This window comes from Ipomoea nil, unplaced genomic scaffold (genome assembly GCF_001879475.1).
Source record: "Ipomoea nil cultivar Tokyo-kokei standard unplaced genomic scaffold, Asagao_1.1 scaffold1768, whole genome shotgun sequence".
In the NCBI taxonomy this organism is placed as follows: domain Eukaryota; kingdom Viridiplantae; phylum Streptophyta; class Magnoliopsida; order Solanales; family Convolvulaceae; genus Ipomoea; species Ipomoea nil.
In genome coordinates this window covers 811,555-835,840 of record NW_017618196.1, presented here as the reverse complement: position 1 = coordinate 835,840, position 24,286 = coordinate 811,555, and the positions used below count along the sequence as shown (strand labels likewise).

At 40.1% G+C, this 24,286-nt stretch overlaps 2 protein-coding genes across 2 annotated transcripts; both read left to right on the top strand.

Moving 5' to 3' along the window:
* Positions 1-4,584: 4,584 nt before the first annotated feature.
* Positions 4,585-5,110, top strand: LOC109192083 (classical arabinogalactan protein 5-like). Its single transcript, XM_019342683.1, has one exon. The coding sequence runs from the start codon at positions 4,700-4,702 to the stop codon at positions 5,093-5,095; it is 396 nt and encodes a 131-aa protein (XP_019198228.1). The 5' UTR covers positions 4,585-4,699; the 3' UTR covers positions 5,096-5,110.
* A 10,155-nt stretch (positions 5,111-15,265) lies between these two features.
* Positions 15,266-19,425, top strand: LOC109192082 (protein FAR1-RELATED SEQUENCE 5-like). Its single transcript, XM_019342681.1, has 3 exons — positions 15,266-16,197; positions 16,596-17,791; positions 19,379-19,425. The coding sequence occupies exons 1-3, from the start codon at positions 15,266-15,268 to the stop codon at positions 19,423-19,425; spliced, it is 2,175 nt and encodes a 724-aa protein (XP_019198226.1).
* Positions 19,426-24,286: the final 4,861 nt, after the last annotated feature.

Here is a 24,286-nt window from a genome sequence, read left to right as displayed (position 1 = left end):
TTAAAAATATGAATAATAAAAACTAAGAGAATTGTACTTAGAAATCAATAAAAAAAAATGTAAATTCTAAATTTTGTATGAATAAATAAATATTCTAATCGGACGCATATCCTTATATGATTGTATAATACTTTGTATATACACATAATATTTATTAATATGTATATAGAAAAGTCCTATAATATAATTTCATTAATTATAATTTATATTGATAGATTTATACTTAAAAAATTATATTTAGAAATTTAAAGAGTATATGTATGTATATTAAAAAAAAATTATAAATATTCATGTTTTGTTAATTTTATAATTTCATTTCTTTAATTATATTTCATATTTTATTAATTATAATTTAATGAAAGTGTCACAAATATGTCTACGGAAGAAATCATATATTTCTCAATTTCATTAATTATATTAATTATTATTACCAAATATTGTGGCAATTACCACAATAATTTCATTAATTATAACATTTGTTTTCTTCCAATATTTAAATACATTACCATAAAATTACCATAATAATAACACAAAAGAAGGAAAGAAAAATTATGAGAATAATCTATATCTATATATAATTAAAAGTAAAATCCTCCTAACCAAGTTTATCCCCAAAACTTAGGGGCATATATATATATATATATATATATATATATATATATATATATATATATATATATATATATATATATATATATATATATATATATATATATATATATATATATATATATATATATATATAAATTGCATATTTACCATATATGCATATTTTGTGTCTATATAGTATAATTTTTGGTATCAAACATTTGAATGGTAATAAACAGGGGAAAATGTCAACATACAAATGATAATTCTTTCATTACTATACTAATTTTAATGGTAATTCATTAATTACTATATTTCACGATGAGTCAGCCTGTTCATGCCCATCATTTTTCAAGAAACATAGAAATGAAATAGTCAATTATTAAAATTGTTTATGATTTCATTTTTAATTTTTGTCTAAAGTTAAAGATACATATTTTCGGCGATTATAACATTTTTTGTATTAACTGAAAATTTGAAAGTTTTACCTTTTTTTAGATCTCTTACCATTTTATAATTTCAATATTATGCGATATTTCAATATTATGCGATTTTGAACTCATCCATGGTGTACAAATACACTCTATATGACCATACAAAATCCATTGAGGAGACATTTGTACTGAAGAGTAAACTTCTCCTTAAACTAAATTCGGGTGTCAAGAAAATCTCCGTTTTCATTCATAATGATATTCATATTTCTGAGTCTCTCATCACTGTTCGGTACATCAATGATGTCTAGATTTCTGGGTCTTCCATTGTTCCCTTTGATCCTTATGATTGTGCCATTGCCAGTATTTTTTTTATTTGGGTTCAGTACAACGTGGATTTTTTTGGGAGGTTTCTCTAATTAAATTTTTGGTTAAAAATTTATATTTCCTTTGTATTTTATTTTATTACTTTTTTATTTATTTATACTAATATGTGAATGGAGTAACACAAAATCTGAAATTGTATTTGTTATTTATTTCTTCTTTTTAAATAATCATTATTTTTGTGTTTTACAAAAATTTAGAAAAAATCAAATATAGCGAGATTTTTAATAGGTTAAACAAACACTCTACTCAAATGATATATATAAAAATGCTGTGAAATGCTGTAAAATGAACTCTGCTTGGTAAAAAAAAACATAAAACTTGAATGGCATGTACAAATCTCGAAGTCAACATACTAACTCTAAGTTTCAGAAAATCTTACAAAATTATCAAAATTACCGTCTTTATCATCCTTGATCGCATCTCTACAATCTTCCATAAAAACTAAACCAATAGGGTTCTGTTACAAATGCTCTTCCTCCTCAATTTCCTTTTGTTGAAGCAGAGCCTCCTTAAGTATCTTCAAACTCATACCAGATGATATAAATTGCAAAACATATTGAAATATGTGAGAATATAGTTAGAAAAATGTAGAAAATTCATACAAAAAGAAAGCAGAGAGATGAGTCTGAGATTCTTTGATTGAAGAAGCCATTGTATTTATAGGTAGAAAATACTAATTCAAAAGGAAAATATAATAATTTATTTATTTAAGGGAAAATATAATAATTTATTTATTTAAGGTAATAACATTATTATTTTTATTTATTTATTTATTTATTTATTTATTTTCCATGTGACATTTACTTACCAAATAAGTTTTACTACAAAAGTTTTGGAGGGAAAATTTGTTAGGAGGATTTTACTTTTATATATATATAGATATAGATATAGATATAGATTTTGCTCAAGTCATGCAAGATCAGTGGTAACTACTGCTTTTCATCTCACTTCCTGCTTTGGAATCACAGGCCTCTGTCTCTTGACTGCCAATAAAACCCCAAAATGTTTTAGTATAATCTTAAAGACATACAATTTCCAAGCTTAGAATTCATCAAATGATCTATCAATATTTGTAACAGAGCAAGGAGAAAACAAAAGGGTGACATCTACTATGGCATATGATTAAACAAAAGTTTTACGTTAACATTAATAATAATCACATAATGATAATACAGATTGCAATAGAACTATTATGTGTGTACATCGCCCTATTCTTTTTTATTATTTCAATAGTTTAATATATAACATTGAGCATTAGAAACATACCTTCATAAAATGTTGATTCGATGAAACTGTCCTTCAAGAGCAAAGATACCTATATTAAACATAAAGACCTGAGTCATACCATCATGCCTCCTCAATATACACTTAAAATTATTTTGTTGTATAGAATTAAGAATAGAATAGTATACAGCTTTATGCTCAAAATTCTTGAAACTACAGCAATATAGTGTATGCATGTCTTGGTGAGCAATATTGAACAACAAAAATCAAAATCTTTATCACAATCTAATTAAATTTCAAATGTGTACCAATTCATGAGTATAGAACAAAGAATACACAATAATTTAATCTAATCCATAGTTTATAATGAAACCACAAAATAAAAAGCATATATACCTCATCAATCTAGTCCCACCACCGGGAACTCCGTCTCAATCTGGTTCCTAACAACATTATACATCAAAGGCTCATGCCGTTCACCTAAAACGCAAGAAAAGATTAAGCAAACAATTCTTTAACAGCTCTTGGCCTCCAGTTTCTGCAATATTTTGCTTTCAAAATTTTTTTTGAAATAATCAATAACGTTTTGATAACAATGATGACCAGGTGAGTGGTGGGATGCAAACCCCATTGATGTCATAAGACAAACTCAGAAAAATGGTCAACAGTTAACAGCCTTATGAACAAAGGGGAAAAAAACAGGGGTAGCGTTCATGACTCGGGTAGAAAGGTTAGGAGAGAATACCTGCACACCGCTACACTCATAAACTGGCCTTTTCTTTCCCAAGAAACTCTCTCCCACAAGTTTTCCATGGTACAAATTACTGGAAAATTTAAAAAGGGAAAACATAGAGTACACAAATCTCCATATGTACTGGAAAATCTAATCCTATACGGCACCACAAAAAAACACAAGAATGAGTGTTCATTCACAGTTTATCCCACAAATTAAACTTATGCATATTTCTATCACTCTAAATATGAAAAATGCTACAAAGTATAGTTTTAAGAGTGATACTTTCAGCAAAATACATCTTCTAATTATCTTTCTAAATTGAAAAGGTAAATGGTTCACAAAAGGGATGAGATTTTACAAGACTGTAACATTATAGCAATTTTTATATTGACTATTATTGTTTTAGTATACACAGTGCAAAAGTAAAGAACCTGCGGAAGGTTTTTCAAACTGAGCTGAGGGTAATGAGCCTTAACATCTCGAACGCCACCATCTACAGAAAGAGCTTGCTGAATGCTAATACTCTTCCACCATTGCAATTGCCTCTATGTAAACTGCCTACATTATTTATCCATTGTCCATAAAAAAGATCAAAGTAGCATGACAAAAACTCTTTATGCATAATCTCAAATCACTACTATCAAAATTTTATGGTTGACAATCAGTATGATCAGCTAGTGAAGAGTTACCCAAAGCTTGTGCCCAACTAACAACAATCCAAACCCCTTTTTGGCTTTCTCTTTCCCATCCATCCGCCATTACTGTACTATTTATTATCTCACAGCCACCGCAAATGCATGCCTAACCCATAAAGCAAGCTAAGCTATCACTTCTAGCTTAAAATTCACGAGATAATGCAAGCAATGAATAGGAAACCCATCATTATGAACGGGAAAAAAAGAAAAAAAAATGACTGACCTGCTGTTGAAGTCCTTACCGCAGGTGTCGAAGCAAGTATTTCTTTTTTCTTTCTAGTTTCCTTGTTCACACAATACATTCAATCACATGATCACAAAACCATAATCATCAAAAGCTATTGAAATGTTTACCCAAAAATAGAGAAATAACAATCTGTAAAATAAACAAACAAAACAAATCACAAACAGTAGCTACAAATTTAGAATAAAAAGTCTTCATAATTTCATAAATGATTACTAAAACAAGGCAAAGTAAACCAAAATTTCCATTGTCCACACAAGCAGCAAATCAACATATAATGGATTCACTCATCTCTTCATTCAAAAATATTTCTCTGTGCCTATACATACAATTTCAATTTCTCTGCAAACAGAAGCAAAGTTTGTTGAACTTGAATTATCGTTTGAGTGGAAAAATGGCTTACTTGAGAATTGTTGCTGTTATGATGGTGGCCTTGATGGCTGGATCTGCCTTTGCTCAGGCACCAGGAGCCGCACCAGCTGCTTCACCGAAGAGATCTCCATCTCCGGTCGCGTCACCGCCGCAGGCAGTGCCGGCACCACGTTCTTCTCCAGCGTCCTCTTCGGCTCAGACTCCATCTGCCGCCGCTCCCTCTGAGTCACCACTCTCTTCTCCACCGGCTCCTCCCACCAGCACTCCTGCCGCCTCCACCATCGCTAATCCTCTATCCATCGCACAGGCTCCCGGAGGCGATGCTCCTTCCTCCCCTCCCAACGCCGCCGCTTTGAACAGAGTCGCTCTCGTCGAATCTGCTGGTTTGGCGTTCGTCACTGCCGCTTTACTGTTCTAAATTCTCTGATCTACCTGAGATTCTTTTCAAATACACTGGAGTTGATGATTTAGGGCTCTATATATTTATATTTCATTGATTTTGACGGTGTTGATCATAGCGATTGAGGAGATTAGATGCTTTAATTCGTTTAAAAAAAAAAAAGAAAAAAACATATAATGAGGGAGCCAGCTGCACACTTGGGGCGCCCAAAAATTTTGGTGGGAATTAAATTTCAATGAAATAATTTTCAAATACATCAATAGTGAGAGTAACAATAGTTTTTGTATCAATAGTGAGAGTATATTTTTAAAATAAATATATATTTAAAATTTTGTCACCAAATCATAAACTTTTAGTTAGAGTAATTTTTTACCCTCACAAAAATTATGTAAATACTACATTTAGTGAGGGGTTTTTCTACCCGTCACTAAATTTTCGTCACTAAAAATGGTTTTTCTTGTAGTGTCAATTAATCCGTTAATGGAATTTGGATTTTGGGGTGTCACATCCTCTCCCCCTTCAAAGAAGCTTCGTCCCCGAAGCTTGGGTACGATGAATTAAAAGCAAACGGTGATAGGAAACAACATTGTGACAAGAGATTCAAGAACAAGCTCTTTTGGTCAAAACTCAAAAGGTTTCACAAGAGTTTCAAAACAAGAATGAAGGCATATCAAATCAAAGATTGGCAAGAGTTTAACAAATGAGTGTTTTGGAGCATCACAAACTCTAATCTTAACACAAACACCAACTTCTAGCCAACTACTAAAGACGAAACAACCAACGCAAAACACCAACTGCTAAGCTAACTAAACAACAAGGCAACAAGCAAACCAAGCACAAAAACAAACAACAAACAACCATCAACGGCAACAACGGCTAAGGAGATACAACTACTAAGAAAAAGGCGAACACGGTAGCCACAGCTTCACTCTAGAAGGACTCGCTCTCCGACTCCTCGATCTCTTCATCCTCTTCTCCTCTATGACTCGAGCTGGCTTCGATTTGATCTAGCCTGTGGTGCACGACAACGAACTGCGTCTTCATGTAGGCGAAACCCTCCTCGATCATGCGGTTCTGCTGGCGAAGCAAGGTGACAACACGTTCTTCATGCGTCATGGAGTCGTGCTCCCTCTTGGTGCGAGCTTCTCTTCTTCGTTGGTTCTCTTCGCCTTCCGAGTCACTTTCTTCGGCCTCCACAGCTTCCGGTGCTCCCACCACATCCTCACGATCGGCTTCATCTTCGGCTTCCTCATCACCTCCCGAACTCTGAACGGCGAGGCTCAACTTCCCGGTATGGATTCCCAGCTCGGTGGCCAACTCTGCTCTTTCTTCAGGTGCTTTCCTTGCCACTTCTTCAAGCGCGATGTACTCACCGTCATCCAGCTGAAACAAATTACAACTCCGAAGATTGGTGGCATCCAACACCAACTTTCCCACGGCCTACGGAAGACAACCGTCCACACTAACACCCTTCCTAACCAAGATCCAACTCAACACCATCCCATATGGTAGGCTTTTCCAATTGTGATCCCAACAGAAAACCATGTGTTGCAACATCAAAGCTGGCAAGTTGAACTTAACCATATTCTTGAGGCAAAAGGCAAAAGGCAAAAGTGCACTCCAACTTCCCCAACAACTTGCTCTTGTTGTTGTTAGGCAACAAACAATCCGATACCAACATAACCAGAATCTTTTGTTCTGCAGACAACCACTTTTTCTCCGGCCTTGAAGCTTGAGTGAAACCACTCGTACGGCCCAACAAGTAGCTCAAATAGCCCCGGTACCCCATGGTATCCGTACTAATCCAAGAATGGCCACTGTACTGAGCAACTCCTGAAGCAGTCAAACTCAAAAGCTGAGCCAGCCTCTTTCCAGAAAGCACAACCTTCACACCTCTCACTTTAGAAGTGATCTCAAGCTTATCACCCTCCTTTGTCACAACCATGTGACGATAAAATTCCTTAACCAAACTCGGGTAAGTCTCGGCCCTTATGGCGAGAACCCATCCAACAAACCCTGGAATCTAAGTATATCCAACAAAGAATTAGAAAAAGATTCCGGATCAAAAGCTTTACCTTCAAGAACAAGGTAGTGGCTATCTACCCATTCCGCTTTCCTAACCAAACTTGACCTTCTAGGCATGGTAGGAGATGACCCAAAGCTCAACAAAAGGTGCCCACAACTTTCCTCTTCTTTCTCGCGGTTCTCTCTCTCGGCCTCGCTGCTCTCTCTCGCTCACAGCTTCTCGGCGATGAAGCAGCGCGACGGCGGACTCCGGCAGGCGGCGTAAGCGGCGGCGGCAGGCTGCTGCGTCGGTGGTGGTGCGACGGGCAGGCGGTGGGCGATGGGTGGGGGTGGTCTCACAGTGGGTCACGGGTAGGGAGAAGAAGAAGGGAGGAAATTGGGAAATTAGGGATTGTGGGAAAAATTGGGGAAAAAGATTATTTAATTTGGGGATTTTTGTTAAAGTGGAAATTTATGGTTTAGATGGAATTGGAATTGAGTAGGTTCTAAGAAAGACAATTAGTTTAAGTGGTTTAGAGGTTGGGTTGACAAAGAATAGGCCCGGGTTTGAAACTCAAGGTTTATAATTAAACATTTTGGCTTGGTTTTTAAGCTACACAAGAAAGGATTTCAAAGAATACTTGGAAAATTTAGAGGGTTCACAAAGGGAAGGTTGCAAGAATGACCAAATACAAAGGTAATGGAATTAACCCAAGTACAATTCATTCTAAAGATGGATAGCTAACTCCACAACGAAACTTATATGCCAACTAAGGAAGTCACTTAGCACAAAGAGTTGAGCTCCAAAAGAATTACTACCAAAGAAAACATGCCAAAGGATTGCCAAATAACTCGAATAGACAACAACGAAACACAAGACAACACCCAAGACAACAAAGAACACGATATTTGCGAAAAACAAGGATAGGCTAGGATAGGATTACCTGCCAACTCCTCTTCCACCAAACCTTCAGACTCGGCCTGCGATCGCGCCATCACGAAGACCCTCCCAGGTGGCCTAGCTCCAACTGCTCCACGACCCGAACTACCTCCCTGGGCTCCTCCGACTCTCGGGGGCGGCGGCAACGCTCTCTGACCAGCTTGCTGGGGACACTCCGCGACCTTGCGACCACTATCTCCATATCTGAAACACCGAAGCGCTTGGCCATGACAATCTTGGCCCGCATGCACCTACCCACATCTTCGACATGGAAACAACTTAGCTTGATCCCTATGCTCCATTCTGTTAGGTCCTTGAGATGAAGATGACATGTTCTTGGCTTGAAAACCTGGTCGTGGCTTCTTAAAGGTAGAAGAACCTCCGCTCTCAACTCTCTTCCTGGCTAGCTCGTACGATCCTTTCTGAAGCTGTTAAACGCGATACAGATCCGCGGCGCTCAGATACGCATCCTTAAGGGAACTTGGCCTACTCACCGTCAACGCTTTTCGTGCCTCATAATTCAGACCGGCAACGAATCTCTCAACCTTAGTAAGCTCCGTAGGCACAAGCACCCGAGCAAAGCGCGCCAACTCCAAAAACTTCTTGTGGTACTCGACCACAGATAGGGATCCTTGTTGTAGGTGAAGGAACTCATCAAACATGGCGGTTCGCACATGCGCTGGATAAAACCTTTCGCGCATCCTGTCCTTTAGCGCGGACCAATCGAACTCGGGCTCTTCAAGGATGGCCGGAACTTCATGGATCCACCACAAATCCGCCTAATGGCAAAAGTAAAACGTTGCCAACTCCACTCTTCTCTCTTCGGGGCAACCCACAACTGTGAAGATCTTGTCAAACACCCTTAACCATTCTTCCAAGACTACCGGGTCTTCCTCACCGGCGAAGGTTGGCGGCCTGTGTCCCGACACCAAACGACCTATATCACGGTGCCCAGCAGGTGGAGGAGGCGGCACAACGTGATTCTTGTTCAGCAAGGCTTCACTGAGCGTCTGCATTGTCTGCGTCAGCTGATGGAGATTATGAGCGAGCTGCTCGTTTGTTGGGGTCTCCGGGGTGCGTGCTCGGGGACGAGGAGGCATCGCAAACTTCTACAACAACAACACGGCTACCAAAAGATAACAAACAAGCAAAGAACAGAAAGCAACACTTGGCTCACCGCGCAACCTAGAGTCCTAAGCCTAACACTTAGATTCTTAAGGTCGCTTAAGGGTCTCAAACTGCACTTAGAAAGTCTAGACTTAACTCCTTCCTAGGCTCAAACCTAGGCTCTGATACCAACTGTAACACCCCCTAAAAACATGCTATAAAAAGCCTTAAAACATGCAAATAACGGAACTGAACATTCAACACAGCGGAAGTCTGAACGATAGATAGATAGGTAAAGTCTGATACACAGGGTGTTATGCCACGTTCACCATAAAGATGAACGCACACGCAATATCTGCAATGTTTAAAACTAATCCCATAAGTTCAAAGTTCTACAACTACACTGGCTCATAGGCCACAAAACGAGAGGTGAAAACTATTCTAGCAAGTACTAGACCACGCGCTCGCCTAGACATCACTTGAAAGAACACAATAAACATGGGACGACGCCTGGTCAGCGAATAATGATGGTAACCCACCAATACATGTGAAATATCGTACATAAGTAAGATATAAGTTGTAAAGCCATTTTCGAAACGGAATACATAAGTATATAAGTACAAAACCAAGAGCAATAGTCAACACAAAACTCAACACTCTCATCAATAACACGGGAACACATCCCAGACCACAAGGAACAACATGACTCACCAAAAAGAGTCAAGGCATGATCTATCATCACTCAATAGATCAAAACCCCCGACAAGCACAACGCAAAGGAATAAGACTCACCCAACAGCAACACATGCCTCTGTGACTACACACGTCACAAGAGAAGAACTTACCACAATGGCTACACAAGCCCTCGTGACATCACCCATCACGAGTTGATATGCCTTCCTTATGCCCGGTTCCAACCTTATGGCTACCCCCAACCTTGTACCTTCTTTCCAACCATTACCTCCAAGACCCTTGTACTTCTTAGTCCAACCTTTTCCCTCCTGGGACCGTCGTCCCCCACCAACAAACCACCAACAAGACCACCAATTTCATAGTACACGAGGGTACCGTACACACACACACGGCAACACATGCCACCCAAGAATCACGTGGACCCATCACTCAGGCCACAACTCCATAATCGCGTCACGGCCACCACGAGGACCGCTGCAATACCTTGGTGACTAGTGTCCTATACCACTAATCGTGTAATACAGGTGAAGCCACGCACACATCACACCTCAACAGGAATCAATCAATGGATCACAATGAAGATATGAAACCATACTCAATCAAGGAATGGATCACAGTCCAACAACAACAATGATGAATAACACAAGTTATCATCAATCAATCGGAAGGTAAAAACAACACACATGCTAGCATTTAAACACCAAACTAGCATGCTCTTCAAACGGGTAAACCAAAGATAATTCCGTAGAACACACAAGACTCATCACGGTTCAAGGAAACACAATGTTGAACACTTAGCACGATTCACGACACCAAAAACCTACATGGAGACCTACCACATAGTTCTAGACATACGAAACATCAAGAAGACACTCAAATAGTTCCACAAAAGAACATCGGGAAGTCAAAAGACCAAATACCGAGTCAAAAGGATCACGGGGAACAAATCCCATCATAACACCGAAGTGTTCCCCCGCGGGTGGACCCACGGGTAGGCTCCCACCCGTGGTTCCGCCTGCGGGTACACTACCCACCGGCCTACGTTCCGCGCGGGTGGGCGGCGAGTTGGAGCTCTACCTGTCGTTCCGCCCGCGGGTACATATACCTGTACAAAATAATCCCTTCGGGGATTTTCAACTCCAAGCTCAAATTCAAGTCCAAAACATGCCAAATCTCACCAAATACAACAAAATGACTTGAATTAGAGGAAATGCCAAGCAATTGCACAAATGAACCCTAAACACAAGCTCTAGATATGCATTTTCACAAGATCATGCATCAACACTCACATTTCATAGCAAAACACATGTAGAATCCAAGAAATCACATATAGGTAAGCAAAATAGGTTTTGTAGAGCATGGGTTACCTCTTGTAGACTAAAGACTTCACTTTACACCTTAATAAGCTCTTCTCAAGGCTCACCTTCCAAACCCACTTCAAGAACAAACCAAAAGATCATATAGATCCTACCTTTAAGAAAAGATACCTAAGATGAAACCAAAAACACAAGATGAACTTAGATCTTACCCTCCTAGATGCCCAAATATAAGAAAGGTTGAATCTTGGAAGCAACTCTTGAAGTCTTGGCAAGGCTCCAACTTGGCTTGGAAGAAAAGCTACTCACCTTTTTAGAGAGATGGTGGAGCTAGATTTTTAGAAAGTGTAAGGATAGAATGAAGATGATCTACTAGGTTAGGTTACAATACTAACACCATGTAAAAGGTCAAGAATGCCCTTACTAACATTAGGAAGTGTAAGGAACAAGGGAACTCCTTACAAAGCTCAAGGTACAACTTTGGCTTTGGGGTTGACTAGTCAATTATTAGTCCCCAAGTATTGAATTTTTAGGATTTTTAGGAATTAATTCACCAATTGAAATAGGATTAATTACTCAATTAATCCGTTAATGGAATTTGGATTTTGGGGTGTCACACTTAATGTGTAATACTATTTGAACAAAATAAATTATCATTCATATTCTACCGTGTAATTACTATGGTAATTTTATGGTAATCTCTCTATACATATTTTTATACTTATAGTATAAAAGTATAATTACACAAAATTAGTATAATTACCTAATAATTGTTATGCCAATTAAAGAATTAATTGTCCAGATATTTGTATAATTGATTAGTAATTATTGTATTAGTTAAGCGGGTAATTACACGGATATTAGTATAATTACAAATAAACCTGGATTGTTAGATTTATTTTAATAATAATTACAATCAATTCATTGAGATATGGAATAGGAGGAAAAAAGCAAATGCTATATAGTGAAAATGAATATATTTAAGCTATAAAAGTATAATTATAGATTTATTAGTATAATTACCTAATAATTATTTTGGTTATTAAGCTAAACATGTGTCGATGGATTTATTTTTATAATAATTACAATTAAATTATTTCTTCTTTTTGTTTTCCATATTTATTTTACTAATAATAAAATTACATAAATTATACTCCGTCCGTCCCATTTTAAGTGTTGGGTTCTATTAATGAGGCTTAACTGAAGTTATTTACAATTTAATTTTTCATAATATTAAGTTTAGAATTAGTATGTAAAATTTATATATTTAGGAACTACATTAAAATTAAAGTACAATTAAACACAAAAAAAATCAAATTTAAAAATTACAACAAAATGCTAATAGAAATAAGCAAAGAAGAAAGAATTGGTTTAATCAATGAATAGTAAGTAGAACAGATAAAATGGGATAGAGAAAGTATTACATATTGAGTTTTCCAAAATATTTAAAGACAAATGAGTCATATGTAATTCAATTAATTGAGTGATATTTTATTCACTAATATTATAATCAAATAAATAAACATTTTCAAATATTAAAATTGTTTATAATTTTATCTTTAATTTTATTATCTAAATATATAATAAAAAAAATAATAATAATATTAATATGACCGCGGTTTTCGGAGCCTAAAATTTTACAAGTAGTGGAGAGAAAAGTCCATGGTTGGATTTGTAACATTTATTTAGCCATACATACAGATCACATCAGAGCAGCTGCTTTTATATATATATATATATATATATATATATATATATATATATATATATATATATATATATATATATATATAGATCGTGCGAATGGCCGCGCAGGTGTGAAATGCGAACCAATTAGCGCGCATTACGTGTCAACATTCATTGATCGGGTGCACCTACTTTCACCTACAAGTGCATGTAATTTTGCCTCTACTTTCACCTACAAGTACACATACTTTCACCAACAAGTGCATGTAATTTTGCCCTGTTAACATGCATTCATTGATCAGGTGCACCTACTTTCACCTACAAGTGCACCTACTTTCACCTAGGTGCACCTAGTTATAATTATATGTGCACCTAGGTCTGGACACGTGGCGCGCACTGATTGGTTCGCATTTCACTCATGGACGCGCCATTCGCACCAGAACGCGGCTCTCTCTCTCTCTCTCTCTCTCTATATATATATATATATATATATATATATATATATATATATATATATATATATATATATATATATCAACTCAAATGCGGCCACACCTTAACATTTAGCCCCCCATTAGCTATGCAAAAACACACTTATAGTGTCAGAAAACACACCACAAAAACATGCACTAATGCACCATACACCCAAAAAATGCATCATACCTTCCCGCCTAATGGTGTGTTTCCGAACACTGTGTGGTGCGTTAATGTTGTATCTAATGTTGCGTTTTGGGGTGATGTGTACCTAATGCCCTAATGGTGCATTTTGTGGTTCATTGGTGCATTTTTTTGTGCGTTTCCTAACACTATTGGTGCGTTTCTGAATACCTAATTGTGCGGCAACACGTTATTATTAAAAACAGGCGGTGGTAATTTGGCCTTTTTGCATCTAGGTCAAATGTAAGGTGCGTGATTTTGTTTCTTAAAGTGCGTGGTTTGTGTGCTAAAGGTGTGTCAGTTGTTGAACTTTAAAGTGCTGGGCCGGCCTAAAGCTTTAGGTGCGTACGTGGTCTTTCCTTCTTAAGGTATGTGATTTTCCTTCTTAATGTGCGTGGTTTGTGTACTTAAGGTATGTCAATTGTTCAAACTTAAGGTGCGTCGGTCTAAGGCAATTAGGTGCGTGGTGCGTGATTTTCTTTCTTAAGGTGCGTTGTTTTCCTTCTTTAAGGTGCGCCAGTCTAAAGTTGTAGGTGTGTGGTTTTCCTTCTTAAGCTGCGTTGTTTTCCTTCATAAGGTGTTTTGTTTTCCTTCTTAAGGTGTAATGTTTTCCCTCTTAAGGTCCATTTTTTGAGTAAAAAAAACAAAAAGTAAATAAATAAAATCATATCCCAGTTAACTTTCACCATTAGAATCTCAACCCAAATGCAATCCAGTCATAACATTGCTTTGATAGTTTAATTTATATTTTCAGACGACTTTGATAGTTGTTATCTTTGGAGTAAACCTGAAGAAGATGAATGCATTAATGAAGGGCGCACGTTTTTTTATTATTTTTTATTTTTTTTTATTTTTTTATTTTCATTGATTTGAGTTGTTGATATAGATTTGATCAACGACTCAAATCTAACTCTATTTTTTATCTAGGAGCATCTTCGCACAAACACTCATCCGTGTGTGTGTATATTATATAATATATATATATATATATATATATATATATATATATATATATAGGGAGAGCTTCAAGTGAGAACCATCTTAAGGTAAGAACGTAAGAACTAATCCAGGCCTTTGAATCCCATCTAATCAATGCGTTAGATTGCTTAAACATTAACAAGGAGATCATTAAAAGATATAATTAAAAAGGATATTAGGGTAATTTTCAACACCAACCAATTAATAATTAATATTAAATAGATATCATCCCAATAATGTAGGAGATGCAACGCTCAAGGACTCTAATTTGACTACAAATAACGCCACGACAACCCTGCTCCACATAATCTCCGACAACCCTTTGCGAATTCCGGCCGGCCAAGTGCAACGTGAAGCATCCAAAGCAGCAAGATGTCAACAGAATACAACAACAGTAAGTAGAATTTATGAATATGTACCCATGATTTTGTATGCAATTTGAATTGGGGGGGGGGGGGGGGGGGGAGGGGGTGGGGAATGGTAATGGAGTGTTTACGCATACACTCAGGCGGAAACAGTGTTGTGCATGTCTTGCCCTACTGGGTTTGGACACCTAATGTGCATCACCCGAAACGCTGCGGGGCACACACTGCCCTAGGCATACGCGACTATGTGCACCCACATTTAAGAGGAAGTGCACAGACGAACCCACATATAGCATTATGTGCACAGAAATTCGCCCATAAGGGCACAGACTTAGCCACAATGTCGGACTAGTGATACTAACTTCTGCTCATGGCATAATCCCCGTAGTCGGGACGTACGTGACGGCAGTGGGTGCACCTACGGTCTCATTAATGTGCCAACATGGTGGTCAAACCCAACGGTCGTGAACTTCGGTTATACCCTGAGTGCCACACAAGTCCAAAACATATTGAACTAACAAATTTGCACCCCTTGACAGGTGAAGACGGCTTAACAGGGAAACCAACTGGGTGTTTGATGAACATCTCCCCCGGATCAACGAAGTACTGGACCCCACAGTGTGAAGCGGCCAAAACGCCTTTTGAGGGACAAGTGTTCACTACTTTGGAGGGAGGAATTGAGTTCTACAAAGCTTATGCCACTACTGCTGGGTTTGATGTGCGGCGCGCTTCCGAAAAAACGGACTGGCAAGGGCAAATCACGTGGAGGTATGTGTTGTGTTCACGTTTTGGCTTCAAACTCCCTACCGGCCAAGGGGATGGGGTAGGGGTGCTATCAGCCGAAGACAATGCCCCAACTAAAAGGCGCCGTGTCACGAATAGGGTGGGGTGCAACGCTAAAATAATATTCAAGAGAGCAAAGGACGGTAATGGTTATGAGGTAGCGGCAATTGAGAAGCGCCACACCCACTTGTTGTGCACTGCAGTTTCTAGGCCCTTCATGAAGGCAAACCGGAACCTAGACCTTGGGCACCAAAACTTCATCATCAATTGTGCCAAGGCAAATATCGGGTACACCAAATCATTTACACTATATGAAGAGATGGTTGGAGGGTTTGAGAATGTTGGAGCTACAGTAACAGATTTCGGGAATTACAAAAGAGATATAATGGCGTACATAGAAGGCGCAGATGCCCAATTAGTGATTGACAAGTACATGGCAAAGAAAGAAGTGTCCACCGACTTCTATTTTGCCCACGATGTTGATGAGCTTGACCAACTATGTCGAATATTTTGGGCAGACCCACAAGCTCGACACAATTTCAAACTACTCGGCGATGTTATGTCCTTCGACGCCACATACAGTACAAACAGGTACATACCACACCCTACGCCTCCCTTTATGATCTCTTGGACCCATGTTCACATATGATGCTACAAAGTGAGTGCACAGAATTAGTGCGAATGGTTGCCCTGGCACCACAAATGGTCTCCAATACGGCAGGCCCAGTCGGGGTGCACACCCATTAAGGGTGAGTGCAGTCTGCACTACAATATACCATGGAGACTGGGCATGACCCTGCTGAGTGGGGCACATAGTCTGACCCCGTTGGGCACAGAGTCGGGGCCAGATGTGCACACCCCCAGAGGCTAGTAGTGCACACAGCCACCCAGTAACACAAACCAGCTAGTTCTGATACGGCTTTCTGGTTGTCACCACCCCCACTTAGTAAGTAACCATTAAATTTTTATACACCATGTGATGACTACAGGTACAAGCTGGTGTTCGTGCCATTCACCGGGGTGGATCACCACAAGAAGAGTGTGACATTTGCAGCCGGATTAATTGCCAAAGAAGATGTGGACTCCTACACCTGGCTGCTCGAACACTTCAAAACGGCAATGGGTAAAGTACCCACGTGCACAGTTACTGACCAAGATCCAGCGATGAGAGTGGCAATATCGCGTGTTTTTGATACAACACGCCACAGATACTGCATGTGGCACATCATGACAAAGGTTTGCGAAAAGGTAGGGCCCACATTAGCAAGGAACGAAGATTTCTTAAGAAGCCTAAACAATGTGGTTTGGAATGAGACGCAAACAATTAGTGAGTTTGAAGCAGCATGGCAAACAGTAATGGAAAAACATGAACTGGTTGACCACAGATGGTTTACCCACTTGTTTGAGATGCGTGAATATTGGATACCAGCATTCTTTAACGACATGTTCATGGGTGGCTTAATGAAAACAACCTCAAGGTCGGAGTCGGAGAACAACGTCTTCAACAGCTGCACTTCCCCACATCTAAGTTTAACGGACTTCTTCATAAAGTTTGAGAAAGCAATAGACAAACAACGCCACACCCAAACAAGGCTAAACGCAGATTGTGAGGACAAATTCCCAGAGTTGAAGACAACTTTATTGCTAGAGCGTCAAGCTGCTACAACATATACAATCGCTATGTTCTATGATGTCCAAAAAGAGATACTTGAAGCATGCTTCTTATCCCAAATCATTAACAAAACAGTTGAAGGAAACACTGTCAGACTTGAAATAGAGGATACAAACAAGATGATGCACTCAGTGGAATACAATTCTGCCACCCGGACAACACACTGCACATGCAACATGTTCAATAGGATTGGGCTACAGTGTAGGCATGTGTTGTTGGCGTTTAAGGATGCACGTTTAGAAAGAATACCAGGACAATATATCACTCCACGATGGACCCGCACTACATGTTGGCCATACGCACAGCTTTATGCAAACCCCGAACAAGGCGGGCCTACAGAAGTTTTAAGTGGGGATACGCGAATAGGTACCGTATTCGATGAGTTCTTCAAGTGTGTTGGGAACGCGTACGGTAACACTGATCGAATAACAGAGCTAGCACAAATATTGAAAGAGTATAGAGAAAAGACAACAGAAAGCATGCCGCAAATGGAAACTAGAGCAAAGAAAACTGGTATGATACGTAGCTTCTGTGGGTCAACCTCAACACCAAACATTTTGGTTCACCCCCCCCCCCCCCCCCCCCCCCCCCCCCCCGCCATTGCAAAGAACAAAGGTTCGGGAAAGCGATTGAAATCAGTAAAGGAAATCGCATCGGATGTAGCTGCAAAGGATGTAAGGAAATGTTGGACTTGTAACAAATACGGACACCATGATAGCCGCAACTGCGAACTGCGACCAAAAAACCAGAAACAAAAAACAAAAAAAACTGCCTAATGGAAAGAGGCCATATTTTGATAGTGAGCACCTACGATGGACAGTGCGTGCCATTCAGCCCTACTGCATAACAGTTTTTTACAATCATTTTTTAGAAGTGTATTTGTGTACGAATAATTATCACCAAACTTGTTTTTACATATACATATATATATATATATATATATATATATATATATATATATATATATATATATATATATATATATATATATATATATATATATTTACGTGACATTATGAATCCATGAAAGATGTACATGCCAATGTGCACCCCTAGTAAACAGAGTGTGCCACGCACCTCATACTGGGTACAGGGTGCTCTTGTGCACCCATTCACAGTACTGGGTGCCTTTAAACGACACTCGAGTTTAGTATTTTGCCCCAAAATAATTTTATTGCAATTGATTATGAATACCCGACCGCCAATATTATTTGGCAGCAATAGATACGTGGCGATGTAAATGGCGGCCAACAAATAATAGCAGATTGTGCGGTGGATGAAGGTATAGCATACATGTGTGTGCATATGTGAAGTCCTGAGTGTGCCAAGCTGGACATTGCGTGAGCACATAATTGTATGTGTCCGTGCACCTATGAACATACGACCCAAATGCATGGCACCAAGAATTACCCACGAAAGAATTAATAACAAACTAACAACGTGAGTCCACCATACCCACCACCACCACCACCCCCCCCCCCCAACTGGGTTGGTAAAATCTCTAGGCATATGAACATAAGGATAGCCGCACCGGCCAGATGCCACCAAAAACCCAAAAAATAAAAAATAAAAACTAATGGAAAGAGGCCTTATGCTGACAGTGAGTACCTTAGATGGACAGTGTGTGTCATCCAGCCCTAATGCATAACAGTTTATTAACCTCATTCTTTATAAGTGTATTTCTGTACGACTAATTGTCACCGAATTTGTTTTTTCCATATATTTGTATACGTCACATCATGTATCCGTGAAACACACAAAATGTTTGAGATGTTGCGTTTGTAATAAGAGCGTTACATGGCAATGTGCACCCCCAGTAATCAGAGTGTGCCACACACATCAACTGGCTAAGTGGGGGCTCTTGTGCACCTCACCACAATACTAGGTGCCGCCCAACGACACTAGAGTGCAGTATTGTTTCCCCAAACGGTATTATTGTAGTATGTATGGAGTGAGACCACATGCTAACAGTGAGCACCTGAGACTGCACGTGTGTGCCATCCAGTCCTACTGCACTACTGTACGAATAATTGACAACGAATTTGTTTCAACACATATCTATATACATGATATCATGAATCATTGAAAAAAATGTTTCAGATGCAGTTTTTTTAGTAGGAGATGTACATGGCAATGTGCACTCCTAGTAAACAGAATGTGCCACCCACATCAAACCGGGTACGGGGGTGCTACCTGGCACCCGACCAGAATACTGGTGTGTGCACAAGTGAAGGTATGAGTGTGCCGAGCTAGACATTGCGTGACCACATACTTGTATGTGTCTGTGCACCGCTGCACATATGACCCAAATACGTGGCACCAAGCATTCCTATACCCAAGAATAAATAACAGCGTAACAAGCATTACTATACTCAAAAATTAATAAACTGGGAATCTAACACCAACGACCATCACCCCACCATTTATTTAGAGAAAAATGTGTCAAATGAATCAAAAAATAAGGTCCATAATACCACGAGCAGAGAAACAAAGAAAAATAGATAACGGACTAGCTACACACAAATCTATGTTGCACCCCCATCGTCACGATATTCAACAGCACTTCGAATGTTTTTCGAATGGTGAACGTTCAACTCGGCCGTCAAAATTTGACACATATAACTTGCCCTAAGCAAATCAAGGACCCCAATATCCCCCTTGTGCAGACCATAATCCCATGCATTAATGGGCTGCCCCAAGAAACACTCCATGTGCCGCATAGCAAAGACTCCACAGTCCACTTTGTTATGCACATCCCGCCACCGCATCTGCATTCTCCTAGGGATAATTCTCCGTACAATATACCCATACCGTTCGTCAACCACGTCATCAAGGAACACAGACAAGAAATCTTTCTGTCAAAGGGCACAACAGCGTTAGGAAGCAACAGGAAAAAAAAAAACACAACAAACAGCATTCCTAAAAACACAGGTGATGGGAAATGAAACCCACTAAGCAACAGTGTGAGCACATAGAAGTATCCGTGTGTGCCAAAGCATATAACCCCCACAGAAACACAGAATCGTAGGCGTACACCGGGTGCACCTCAGTGAACACCTGTGTGCCCCACATGCAACTGTGTGCGTATACACATCAGTCGGATACAGTGCAGCACAATATTGCCCGCAACGAATAGCAAACACATAACCAAAACTACATACAGTGGGAATTCAATAACATACCAGCACATCAGGTGTACCCCCATACATACTCCCATTAGTCCCACTAGCCGACGAATTGTCGATTATGTCAATGCGTTTCCGAACCATGTCAACATTAATAACATAATAGTGCTCACTCTGAAGAATGGGGAAAATGAACTGCACAAGAGAAAAATAATTAGCTAACAACCATAACGACTGCAAACATCCAAAAACAAGACAGACATACACATTAATCTAACCCCCACACGGACACAAAACCACACAGAGAACTAATGCACCACCACACAACAGAAAACAAACAAACAATTACAAATACCATATTAATGCTGCGCCATGACGCATAAGGAGACAACTTTAAACCCGCCTCCATGCGCTGAGAGAACCAATCAAGTCGACGTACACGTGACTGAGACTGAGACACCACTGTATTGAGCTACACATAAGCACAACACAAAATCGCAAACCAGATTTATCTGCATATCACAATATTTTTTAAAAAAAAAGACAACAACAATACAAGTGAACGTACCGTAGTTTCAATCGAAGCAAAAAATCTGCAAGGAGCACCGTCCGTCCGAGCCAACTCCCTTACGTTCAAAATACATGACCAACTATCAATTACGGCCACACGCAGCTGAGATCCAATTTTCAAGGACAACAAATCCTCACGTGTCGCTGCCCACCCGTTGTAGTTGAATAATTCCTCGTGGCTAGAACAAAAACATAACATAAGCAACCACACAAACAGTTACCCAACAAAAGCAGAAAGAGGAAAACTTACATGTGAGCCCGGGGATTGTCCACGATCCAGTCATAAAACACATGCGAATCAGGGACACTGGGCAAATATCTGGATATCAAACCATCACCACCTCGTACTGAGCCCCCAACCGCGTGAGGGCGCCGCGTCTTCACCGGAGCAGCCAACTGAGGCGCACATACTTGAGCCGATAGATCCCCAACACGCGGCATAATTTGCTACATACAAATATTAATCACCACCAACGAAAACATAGCATAAACAAAAAAATTATAAGAAAGAGAAATACCGCTACGGGGGTAAGCACTTGCAGATCACAAGCTATTGAACAGACCCCACCAACAATTCCACTACCTACTTGCAAAGCAACTCCCCCAGATGGTGGATTCGCGATGCCAACAGCAGCATGCATTGACGCGCCACGCAAAGGCTGAAGAACAAAAAATAAAAAAATAAATACCTAGGTGTACTTTCAGAACTAGAAGCACGTGCACATACGTTATTACGCAAGTGCACGCAAAGCAGACACAGTGTGGCCTGTGCACTTTGACAGAACTGTGTGTGCACCTGTGCATATGCATAAGAACATATTCATGCACCAACCACATAAGCATTGTGAACGGGACGAACCCCCCCCCCCCCCCACCCCACAACTTAACAATACTAAATGGGCAAGAAAAAACTCCAAAATTAAAACCACAAGGAGCAATCGCGTAATTCCCACGGCCAAAGTAAACATGCACAAAGACCACACACACTCTGCAAGTCTCATCTAAAATCAAAACACAACGACCGGATCAGACATAACTAATACGAAACAAGATATATAACATCTAAAACCAAGTACAATAACCTGCTGCATGTGCATAGTACAAAACAAAAAGTTATCAACACTATACAACTACCGCAGCACAGCAAAAAAACAGTACAAGGAGACTACTCACCAAGTACAGAAACATCCCACCAACAACAAAACAAAGCCCCAGTACACAACCCTACAAACCCGCCCCCTTAGCTTTCCTACGCTTGTAGACAATACTTACTGTAGCATCAGGGACACGCAACGGACAACCAGGCGGAGAACCACCAGCCACATCACCTGACCCATACTGATGGGCAACCTCCAAAACATCAGCCCCCTGCTGCACCTGAAAATCCTGCGTCAATCCCAAGCTAAAAGATGGAATATCATGCATAGCATTCCGAAACTGGATCGCTCGCTCAACCTCCTCGAGAGCACGCACATTCGCAGGGTCAGCCCAGAACGCATCCTGAGACGGCGTGAACAACGACTGTGAAGTCTGCTGAGAAGGCATGGTAGACCCCCCAGTGGCATGACCAACACCGAGCATCACGCGCGACGCATCTAACACCTGGACCAAACTGTCTGTCTGCAAATCAGACCCAGCACCATAAGCCTCCTGTAAAACCTGCATCAACCGAAGCATAGATGTGGCCGCAGCCTGTGCATTCTCGATCACCCGAACAACCAACGGCTGCAACCACCAGCATAAAACAACAACAGAGAACAGTCAATCACAGGTTTGCGAAAAAGACAACACCAACTTACACAACTACATAAACCACACACTAACAAAGAAAGTATGTTTTACCAAGCAAATGGCCCACCAGTGAGCACACACGAACATCAGTGTGTGCACCCCAACAGAAACAACTTAAACTCCGAAAAAGCCCAACACATGTTAAGTCTGTGCACATCAGCACAAAAACCACTATCACACCAACCTAACAACCAGACGCCCACATCAAATGGACTAACCCACCAAGCATCCAAACATGACATTTAAAAATTTAAAAAAAATCAAAAAAAAAAAAAAACAACTATAATATATAAAACACCCAAAGAGGCCCACAACTGCTTTCCAACACTTTGTGAACCCTCGTCCCCGAGTGGGTGCACACAGGCAACCACTCAGAAGGCAGTCGTGTGCCAACAAAAGCAAACAAAACTTTAAAGGCATTAATGGACGACATAGCCTTACCTTGCTACTCTCTGGCTCACGGTGGCCATCCAATGCACCACCTTGACCTCCACTCGGTACTCCCACATTGACACCATCCGAGGCCCCCACAGCACCAACATCAACAAACCGTAGCTGAACAACCCCTCCACCAAACCCACCACCCCTAATCTCTACAAACTCGCGCTCACGCAACAACTGACTTGTCCAACCTAAAAAGGCTGGAACGGCTCTGGGAACAGCGCGAGCGGCACCATAAACACGATCCACATAGAAAACCTACGAAACACACGTGCACACACATCAAACCCTACATCCCAAAAATACAAACATAAACAAAATGAAACAAAACGGAGACACTACCGTCAAGAACAATAGGGGCCCAACAAACCGCTGCCTCTTGTTAACCAACCACGCCGCGCGAGTCTCAACCAAACTATCCAGGACAAACTTACACCAGTTCAAATCACCAATCTTCTCAACCTCCTCATAATCATCTACAATCATCTGGTATGCATAACCATTATGCATGCACTGAATCAAAGTACTCACCATCAAAGCAGTGAAATGGCGCTTAAACCACTCACACCCACCACGCAACTCATCCATCCTTAATGCAATACGGGTAGGCGTAATGTCATGGGTGGTTGTGTCAAACTCAGCCCTCCAAAGCAGCAAAAAGTCACTGACATCATTGTTTCCACGCTTGGTAATCGTGATGTCACCTCTAGGAAGCCCAAGCGTCGCCTCTACATCCTCCTCACGAATAGCCACCGACACACCATTCCCCAAATGCAAGGACATTGTACCAGGGTCGAAATTCTCCAGCAACCAACGACCCATACGTCCAGGAGTCTCCATAACCTCCAACTCTAACAACTTCCCAAACCCCAAATCACACACTGCACTACGCAAGTATGCGTGCAGAGCACCTAGTCTTCGAACTCTCGAACCGAGCAGCCTCCGCTGGAGTCAACTCATACTTCGACACATCAACATCATCATCCTCAGGCACAGCTGCCTCAACCTCAGGTTGTTCCTCTGGGAAAAACAAAATACACCATATCAAAACTGAAATGCACACACGTAAGAACACACCGGC